General features: G+C 42.5%; 2 protein-coding genes across 2 annotated transcripts; both read right to left on the bottom strand.

Annotated features, from left to right (window-relative positions):
* Positions 1-1,486: 1,486 nt before the first annotated feature.
* On the bottom strand, positions 1,487-4,395 carry LOC137878480 (ribonuclease inhibitor-like). The gene is made up of 4 exons (XM_068718803.1): positions 4,360-4,395; positions 3,986-4,251; positions 3,718-3,891; positions 1,487-3,327 (listed from the first exon to the last, which is right to left on the bottom strand). The coding sequence occupies exons 1-4, from the start codon at positions 4,393-4,395 to the stop codon at positions 3,114-3,116; spliced, it is 690 nt and encodes a 229-aa protein (XP_068574904.1). The 3' UTR covers positions 1,487-3,113.
* Positions 4,396-4,606: 211 nt separating this feature from the next.
* Positions 4,607-10,117, bottom strand: LOC137884936 (protein NLRC3-like). The gene is made up of 6 exons (XM_068727037.1): positions 10,042-10,117; positions 9,114-9,195; positions 7,366-7,477; positions 6,334-6,412; positions 5,950-6,178; positions 4,607-5,789 (listed from the first exon to the last, which is right to left on the bottom strand). The coding sequence occupies exons 4-6, from the start codon at positions 6,334-6,336 to the stop codon at positions 5,020-5,022; spliced, it is 1,002 nt and encodes a 333-aa protein (XP_068583138.1). The 5' UTR covers positions 6,337-6,412; positions 7,366-7,477; positions 9,114-9,195; positions 10,042-10,117; the 3' UTR covers positions 4,607-5,019.
* Between the last annotated feature and the right edge of the window lie 228 nt (positions 10,118-10,345).

Below are 10,345 nucleotides of genomic sequence, written 5' to 3'. Positions count from 1 at the left end.
CCGCAGCGGATGAACTGAAAACTATTCCTCTGTCAAATGACACTATAAGTAGGTGAATTGAAGACATGTTGGATGACATCATGTAATAAATGACATCAAACAACAGACCACAGCTCGAATTACGGCAAACGGTCATTTTGCATTACAAATGGACGAATCTACAGACATAACAAAGCAGTTTTACTGGTTTACGTGAAACTTGTGGGACGGGGACTGACAGGAACAAGAGAGCTCCTACTACTACGACTGCAGAGGACATTTTCAGCTCAGGTTCAAACTGCTCCATCTTTTCATGAAATACACTTGAGAAGTTAAAATTTGGGTCGTGGCTTGTCATTAAGGGGTGATGGTGGGTCCCGCAGCCAGACCAGTTGAGAACCACTGCATAGGGGGAAATATTAGGCTGTGGTTTATTTTTTTCCTTTTGGGGATTTATATTGCTGCTGCTAAGGGCAGATGCCCCTCGATTACAAATCTCCCTGTAGAGTCCAAGCACCAAAGACTGTGTCAAGACTTTTTCATCACATGTCATCTGTTAATAAAAAACAATTATCTTTTCTTCATCTAACTTGTCTCTCCTGATTGAACTGCCACTAGTCTGCATACCTTGATAACTTGTTCCTAGGCCTCTGAATGTAGTCCCCAAACCCCTGCAGCTAGTCCCTAGACCTCTGAATCTGATAATTAGTCTTCTGAAACTAATTTTCGAGCCATACCTCGAAACCGAAACTCTGGAGCTATTTCCCAGACAACATCAGGTAGTCCCCAGAGCACTGAAGCTATTCTCAAGACATTTGCAGCTAGTCCCAGTCATCGGTCTCCAAAAATCTGCATCTATCTGAAAAATCTGACCTCTCCTGGTTGACTCAAGGGAGGAATTAGCTCACATTGTGTTTGCACCAGAGACTGTTTACAGTTAATGATTTACACACAAACACATACAGACCAGTTAGTTAAACTCTATAGCCCAATATAAAGAAGGTCACGGACCAGAGCAGATAGAGACAATCATTCACCAGGTCTGTCAACTGAAGAGGAAAACAATGAGCTACATTTACCATAAACTGTTCTTCTTAAGTAATATAAGTACTCACAGCAGCAGGTAATCATGGGAACGGAACCTCAAAACTGCAATCACTGATCACCAATGGAAAGCAATCATGTTAAATAGCAAAAGAATATGTAGTAATTACAAATTCCAAGATAATACATAAATTACAAACTACCCCATATTGCCAGAGCAAATAAGACAATGACTGCTCCGGCGTATGTGTAAGGTGTAAGCAGCATGTAGGCACCTATGTGCATTTAATGTGGCGCAAAACCATCTGTTTCAAGTTGGCTTTATAATGTTCTACAACTTCTCCCATTGGAGAGGCTCACACATGTTCTCCAAGGAGACAAAAAAAAAATGTTTCTTTAAATTATACCTTTTGTTCTTTGGCATGGTTTGTTGCTGAAAGTCTGTATAGTTAACCGCTCACAATATTCATTAATATTTAATTGTTGATGATTTATGTTTGTTTTGATTTCTTGTGTCTCGATTTTTTATATTTATTTTGTGTCTGAATCTGATTGTTTGTATAGTTAGCAGGTATGTTATGTTATGTGCTGTTCTTTTTGGGGGTAATGTGTGGTGTGTAAACTATATAAACTGAAAATAAAATTATTGAAAGAAGTAGTTGTGTCTAACATATATCAACCAGTTGCTTCCATATCCAGCAATTACACATCAACATGATGATTCATCAGCAGTCTTTGTGTTTGTGTCACCTGATGAATGGAAGTCCAATATTCTCTTTCTTTTAGCTCTGTTTTTGGTCTCATCCACCTCCTGAGGGAAATATCTGTCTCTTTAGCTGCTAAATGCTCCACTATGTTCACCAGCTAGTCTTTAACTGAATCTGTCTGCTGTTTGCTGCTGAGCAGGTAGTGAACAGTGGCTTCATCACAGCTTGTTGGATGAAAACAGCTGCTGTTTTGGAAACCAAACAAGAAATGTGCTGCAGAACCCAAACTAGGAGCTAAAATAAGCCAAAAAGCTCTGTAGAGCTGCAGAGATGGAGACAATTATCTGTGGGTTCATCACCACCACACGACTCTTCACCATTACACAGAGTCAGTTGATCCGTTGTCAATTTATAAGTATTGATTGTTGGATGTTTTGGTCCTGACAAGCGGCCTCTTGTGTTTGTGTAATTATGACTGTTGTCTCTCAGAAGTAAAGGACAAAGTAGCCTGAAATCACTACAGCGCCACAAACCCTCTGATGGAGGAGGTCGGGGTGGATGGTTGGATGTACGAAGTGTTTGACTTTGACACTGCTGTTCACATCCCGTCTACGAGCAACAGTCAACACTGGTTTCTAATATCTGTAATCTGGGGGTGAAAATATTACAGTTCATGCCCGTCTGCAGCCACAGAGCACTGCCTGTGTCCCCCTAGAACTTTGGTCCAGTCCTAAATAAACCTCTTTGGGCTCTGATACACCATGTCCACAAACAGCTGTTGGTTATTCACTGAGCGTCTGTGGCCGACTGTCACCTGTAGTTTCAACAAGTCGACTCTTATCAGCCAGGGAACTGGCTCTCAGTGCAAAACAAACCAAAATGAGGTAAAGCTGAACACCTTTAAAACAGCAAAACATTCCTATTGTGATGATTTATCAACATTTTTCAACAGATTCTTTCTTTGTCTGTTTGTCTTTTTTACAATGATGTCTGGACTAAAGGGCAACACACACAGGTGGCAGATGACGAGTATCAAAACGTACAACTGTTGTTTGATGTGAGTCCACAAACCTGCAGTGTGACAATGTTGACGTATGTCAACCCACCATGATGCCCATCAACGTGTCAGGATACACCGCTGTCCTATTCTCTAATGTTGAAACAAGACAACGCTCCAGAAAAACAACAGTTTCATCACCTTCCCTCCCTGTTTTGGCTCATCCTGGCTGCTGTTCCCTGACTACATATGTCTGTATTGATGGTCTGATGTGGGACACAAACAGTTTGATGAGTCTCTGGTAGTTTGAGGTCAGCTTAGTTTGTCAGGGTCATATTAACCAGGCTGACAGTGTGACAGAGAAAAGGTTTCCAGCTCTACCTCTATCAGACTGATTGTCTGTGGCTGCAGCAGGCCTCTTCATACCTGAGAGTGTCCAGTCTCCAGTGTGGATCCTCCAGTCCAGCAGCCAGCAGCTTCACTCCAGAGTCTCCTGGATGATGGTAGCTCAGGTCCATCTCTCTCAGATGGGAGGGGTTGGAGCTCAGAGCTGAGGCCAGAGAAGCACAGCCTTCCTCTGTGATCAGACAGCCTGACAGCCTGCAAACACACAAAACAACACACATGTCACATAATCTGAGGGAACTGTAAGGGCTGAAGGTTACTGCACAACTGAGAAAATTACTGTGGGGTTACATTAACATTATCATTGATTGTTTTCTAGTCACAACCAAACACCCACTAATAATGTCCATCAACAATCTGACAACATTACTGCTAAATCTCTGATATTTCAAGTTGAAACAGTAGAAATAGAAAAAATACTGTAAAAGATGTTTAATTGATATTTAAAAAAAATAATGGGAACAAAATAAACGCAATTGGTTCAAAACCATGCAAGCACAGACACAATCTTATGCAGAATAAGAGTTTATCCATTAATGTCACAGTCACAATTAAGGTGATCAACTGTAGAAAATGAAGCCTGACCTGAGAGTTTCCAGTTCACAGTGTGGACTCTCCAGTCCAGCAGACAGCAGCTTCACTCCTGAAACTTGCAAGTTGTTGTTACTCAGGTCCAGCTCTGTCAGACTAGAGGACTGGGAGCTGAGAACTGAGGACAGAGCTTCACAGCTTCTCTCTGAGAGGTTACAGTCACTCAGTCTGAAGAGACAATGATGAAGAAAAAATATACAATAAGTAGAAAAGATAAAGTATTTAAGTTATGATACATTAATCTAACTCTCTCTGTACTTACAGAGCTTTTTTGGAGGCTTTCACCACTGGCAGCAGCCTCAGAAGAGCCGCCTCTGAAGCAGAGTATTTCTTCAGGTCAAACACGTCCAGATCTTCTTCTAATGACAGTAAGATGAAGACAAGAGCTGACCACTGGGCAGGAGACAGTTTATCTGTGGAGAGGCATCCTGAACTCAGGGACTGTTGGATCTCCTCCACTAGAGAACGATCATTCAGTTCATTCAGACAGTGGAACAGATTGATGCTTTTCTCTGGGGTCACATTCTCCTATCTTCTCCTTGATGTACTTGACGGTTTTCTTATTGGTCTGTGAGCTAGTTCCTGTCTGTGTCAGCAGACCTCGTAAAAGAGTCTGATTGGTCTGCAGTGAAAGACCCAGGAGGAAGCGGAGGAACAAGTCCAGGTGTCCATTTGGACTCTGTAAGGCCTTGTCCACAGCACTCTGGTAGAGACGCTTTGGTTTAGGTTTGTCTCTAAAGACTTTAGACAACCGGGAGGTTATTTGTTCTTCTGAAAGCAGATTGACACCAGAGTTGATGAAGGTCAGATGGACATGAAGCGCAGCCAGAAACTCCTGAACACTCAGATGGACGAAGCAGAACACCTTGTCCTGGTACAGTCCTCTCTCCTCTCTAAAAATCTGTGTGAACACTCCTGAGTACACTGAGGCTGCTCTGATATCAATGCCACACTCTGTCAGGAGTCGGATTCATAGAAGATCAGGTTGCCTTTCTGCAGCTGATCAAAAGCCAGTTTTCCCAGAGACTCAGTCATCTTCCTGCTCTCTGGACTCCAGTGTGGATCTGTCTCAGCTCCTCCATCATACTTGACCTTCTTCAGTTTGGACTGAACCACCAGGAAGTGGATGTACATCTCAGTCAGGGTCTTGGGCAGCGTTCTTCTCTCTCTGGTCTTCAACACATCCTCCAGAACTGTAGCAGTGATCCAGCAGAAGACTGGGATGTGGCACATGATGTGGAGGCTTTGTGAGGTCTTGATGTGGGAGATAATCCACCTGGCCTGCTCCTCATCTCCTCATCTCTTCCTGAAGTACTCCTTCTCCTGTGGGTCGGTGAACCCTCTGACCTCTGTCATCATGCCAACACACTCAGGAGGGATCTGATTGGCTGCTGCAGGTTGTGTGGTTATCCAGAGGCGAGCAGAGGGAAGCAGTTTTCCCCTGAAGAGGTTTGTCAGCAGCACATCCACTGAGGTGGACTCTGTAACATCAGTCAGGACCTCATTGTTGTGGAAGTCCAGAGGAAGTCGACACTCATCCAGACCGTCAAAGATGAACAGAACCAGGAACTCTTCAAAGCTGCAGATTCCTGCTTCTTTGGTTTCACTGAAGAAGTGATGAACAAGTTCCACCAAGCTGTACTTGTTCTCTTTTAGCACATTCAGCTCTATGAAAGTGAATGGAAATGTGAACTGTATGTCCTGGTGGTCTTTGTCTTCAGCCCAGTCCAGAGTGAACTTCTGTGTTAAGACTGTTTTCCCAATACCAGCCACTCCCTTTGTCATCACTGTTCTGATTGGTTCCTCTCTTCCAGGTGAGGCTTTAAAGAGGTCTTCTTGTCTGATGGTTGTTTCTGGTCTGTGTGGTTTCCTGGATGCTGTTTCAATGTGTCTGACCTCATGTTCATCATTGACCTCTGCAGTCCCTCCCTCTGTGATGTAGAGCTCTGTGTAGATCTGATTCAGAAGGGTTGGGTTTCCTTCTTTAGCGATCCCCTCAAACACGCACTGGAACTTCTTCTTCAGGTTAGATTTGAGTTCACGCTGACAAACTGCAGCAAGAAGTCCTGAAGGAACACACAACAAAGAAGATCAATGAGTCAAAGAATAGATTACATGTCATTTCCTCAAAGAATGAGTCTATGAATATATTTTGGTCCATCTCTTGAGACATTAGTAAACGTCCCATCAATCCAGCATGTTAAATCTTTAGAGAAATCCTCTTACTGCTCTGCAGACAGTCAGCCAGCTCCTCCTGCTTCATTCTCCTCAGGAAGTGCAGTGTGATCTTCACAAATGCCTCTCTGCTGCTCCTCCTCTGCTCTTCATCCTCACCGTCCAGCACGTCCTCATCCTCCCTCTGACTCTCTAAGCATTCTGGGTAATCTGAACTCACAACCTTCTGGATGTTCTTCAGCTCGTTCTTCACAAAAGTGACGATGTTCTCCTCCAGCAGCTGGAACAGAATATTCTATGAATGACACAAACTAAAACCATGGAACCAAACATCAGATCCATTTTGGACAGACTGACAATCCACTGGTCTACAAAGTGCAGCATGAAGATGATTGTGAACAGAATAAATGTAAAAGTAGTTGTACATGTACAGACCATAAATATGGAGTCCAGGTGTGTTTGATGCTGCTGGGCAGACTGACCTCTGGGAACCTCTGAGCTCTCCTGGTCTTCTCTGTGGAGGAATCATGAACAATCAGTTCACATTGTGTTTGTCCACACACAGACCAACACAAGATAAAGGTCCATGAAGTGATATCTGGATGTGGATCAGATGAGTCCCTGTAGTGGTAAAGGTTGACTCGTCCTGCTGATCCCACTGAGAATCAACAGCTCAGTCTTTCAGCTCACTGTTTTCTTCACCAGTCAGTTTGGTTTAATCCCAACAGCTCTCACCAAGCCCTCCATGTAGCTCTACCTCACTCACTGTAGACTGCTGAAGTGCCCTGGAGCAAGGCACCCAGAACCTCCAGCTGCTCCAGTGGAGCGTCTCAGTGTCAGACTGGTTGTACTGGGCAACTCCCAGTATGAAAATATGACACTAAACCAGTAAAGATTATCTGAGTAAACAACAGTTCAAACATGAATCATCACAACTACCTCACTCGTTGGTTGGCTGACTTAAGGTGAGAAAGTAGGCAGAGTTTGAACTTGTTTCTCAGCCCTCTTTATTATTATTCCCTTAATTAATTAACGTCACTTTTTATGTGAACAGCTGCGGTCGACACTATGAATGTCTTCAGGAGAGACTGTCTGAACATGTGAGAAGTTACCTCCATATTCATTTAAACAACATCACGTCTCCTCTCTCTATGACGGACGGCTTTTCACAAGAAATAGAAAAACTTTAGATTAAGATGTCGTATTAAGTTATTTTCTAGTATAACCCGACTCTTACTGTCAGTTACAGCTTACATCTGTTCAGCACATGGAGGTTGTCCTTTAAAGTCAATGAAATGTTGCTTTGACTGGTCGCTCTTGAAGGACAGACAGCTGGGCTTGGGACAGCACAGAAAAATGTGCATGTTGTAGAAAAACTGAAGATAAATGTTACATCTTTAAATAATAAGACAATAACTGGAATGGTTAGAAGTTAGAAATGTCTTATTGTCAGTTATTAATTCTTACCTTCAATCAAAAAAAATTCTAAAATTAAGAGGATGCTCCATAGACGCATCACTCTTTAGGGACACAGCTGGGTCCAGTTCCAGGTTCAGGAGATTCTGGTCTCTGATGGATCCTGAAACAAAAACAGTGTTGATTAGTATATGTTGATTGAGTACATGTTGACTAATCTTTGTCCTTGACAAAATAATGAAGTAAAACATGTCAAGTGTCCACTTTATTTGGTACATTTGTAAAATTTAAAACAATTCAATAAAACAGCTCTGCACTTAATTCAACTTTTACAAGCATGATAATGAAGTAACAGTTAAAGGTGGTGTTGTACTGGACTACATTAGACTGACTCAGTTAAAGGTGGTGTTGTACTGGACTACATTATACTGACTCAGTTAAAGGTGGTGTTGTACTAGACTACATTAGACTGACTCAGTTAAAGGTTGTGTTGTACTGGACTACATTATACTGACTCAGTTAAAGGTGGTGTTGTACTGGGCTACGTTAGACTGACTCCGTTAAAGGTGGTGTTGTACTGGACTACATTAGACTGACTAAGTTAAAGGTGGTGTTGTACTAGACTACATTAGACTGACTCAGTTAAAGGTGGTGTTGTACTGGACTACATTAGACTGACTCAGTTAAAGGTGGTGTTGTACTGGACTACATTATACTGACTCAGTTAAAGGTGGTGTTGTACTGGGCTACGTTAGACTGACTCCGTTAAAGGTGGTGTTGTACTGGACTACATTAGACTGACTAAGTTAAAAGTGGTGTTGTACTAGACTACATTAGACTGACTCAGTTAAAGGTGGTGTTGTACTGGACTACATTAGACTGACTCAGTTAAAGGTGGTGTTGTACTGGACTACATTATACTGACTCAGTTAAAGGTGGTGTTGTACTGGGCTACGTTAGACTGACTCAGTTAAAGGTGGTGTTGTACTGGACTACATTATACTGACTCAGTTAAAGGTGGTGTTGTACTGGGCTACGTTAGACTGACTCAGTTAAAGGTGGTGTTGTACTGGACTAGATTAGACTGACTCAGATAAAGGTGGTGTTGTACTGGACTACATTATACTGACTCAGTTAAAGGTGGTGTTGTACTGGGCTACGTTAGACTGACTCAGTTAAAGGTGGTGTTGTACTGGACTAGATTAGACTGACTCAGTTAAAGGTTGTGTTGTACTGGGCTACGTTAGACTGACTCAGTTAAAGGTGGTGTTGTACTGGACTAGATTAGACTGACTCAGTTAAAGGTGGTGTTGTACTGGACTACATTATACTGACTCAGTTAAAGGTGGTGTTGTACTGGGCTACGTTAGACTGACTCAGTTAAAGGTGGTGTTGTACTGGACTACATTATACTGACTCAGTTAAAGGTGGTGTTGTACTGGGCTACGTTAGACTGACTCAGTTAAAGGTGGTGTTGTACTGGACTAGATTAGACTGACTCAGATAAAGGTGGTGTTGTACTGGACTACATTATACTGACTCAGTTAAAGGTGGTGTTGTACTGGACTACATTATACTGACTCAGTTGAAGGTGGTGTTGTACTGGACTACATTATGCTGAAAGCTGTGTTTGAAACGTCAGAATATTAGGAACCCCTCTGAGTATAATGAATTTTGGTACAACACCACCAGTGACTTTGACCTCAATGATAAAACATAATGAACTGAGTGAACTCCTCTGTGACAGTGTCAGTAAAAAGTGAACACTATGTGTGGACAGTTAGAGACGGTCATCTCACCTCTGAGCTTTGGTGTGGCTGGTTTTAGAGGGAGGGACTCCCTCCTCTCTGTCCTCACACTGATTCATAGCAGAGTCCACACCTTCACACAAACACAACATTATTTCTCTTCATCGTGACAAACACACACAGCTCATTCACCGCAATACTAAATACACTCATGGGACATTTTCGATGTTGTTGTCACTTTGAGCTGCAGAGTCATATCTAAGAAATGAGAAATGTACAGTGTTTTACAAGTTACATTTTGTTCATCAACCTCCAACAAATGGAGCTGAGCTGTTTCTCCTCATGATCTCCCTTCAGAGTCCAGAAGTCAGTAAAACACAGAACAGTAAAATGACATGTAACTGTCCTCATAGAAAACACTGTGCTCACTATGGGAACATGTGGATTGATGGATCGTTCACTTCACCATTTGATCAGTTAGTAACAGGTCAACTACAACCTGGTGATCAATGAGAGAAAAAGTGAACACTAAAGAAAACACAAACACATTCAAACACTATCAAAAATGGACTAAATATGTTGGAAAAAGTAGATGAAGAAATGAACATGAAGCTTTGTGGACTTAAAGGATTGAAAGCAGCAGGTGAGAGCAAACAGAGAGTCTCTCAGGTGTGTTTCAGTGCAGGAACAAAGGCCCAGGTGAGCTCTGTGGTCCCTGCTGGGTCCTAGTGCTCCACCCAGTAACAGTCCTGACAGACCCCAGATTAGACTGAACTCATCTTCTTCATCACAGTGTCATCATTCAAAGCAACACTTCATCTGGACTTCAACATTCAAATTAACAGCAGCTTCTCTCTGTCTGCTCACACAGGCGGCCATCTTGTTTCCCAGCTGACGTTAGTGTTTAAAAGTAGCTTTAAACAATCTCACTTTCACAACAATCAATGACGTCATTTCAACCAATCACAGCTCCACTTACTGAACTTTTAGCATGAACTTCATCAGTGTGCAGCTCTCTTCTCTCCTCAGCAGGTCTGTGTAGAAAAGGAGCTTCGTGCTTCACTTCAACTTCAACTTCCCTCAGACGAAGTGAAGTGACGCAGCTTCTTATCCTTTATCAGAGAGTGTGTGTCCTCACGTCACTATCAAAGTATGCAGTCTGACTGGTTGGACTGAGTCTCAGTCTGAGCTGCGTTCACAGGATCAAATGTCATTGTGAACAGAAACGTCCTCACAGCTCAAACAAGAGTCTTTTAGGATCAAATTCAGCATCTGTGGAAAAA

Source organism: Cebidichthys violaceus, unplaced genomic scaffold, assembly GCF_023349555.1.
Source record: "Cebidichthys violaceus isolate CVI_PGR_0920_01 unplaced genomic scaffold, fCebVio1.0.p SCAF_10, whole genome shotgun sequence".
NCBI classification, from domain to species: domain Eukaryota; kingdom Metazoa; phylum Chordata; class Actinopteri; order Perciformes; family Stichaeidae; genus Cebidichthys; species Cebidichthys violaceus.
The sequence above is the reverse complement of the archived record's forward strand: the minus strand, read 5'-3'. Positions and strand labels throughout refer to the sequence as shown.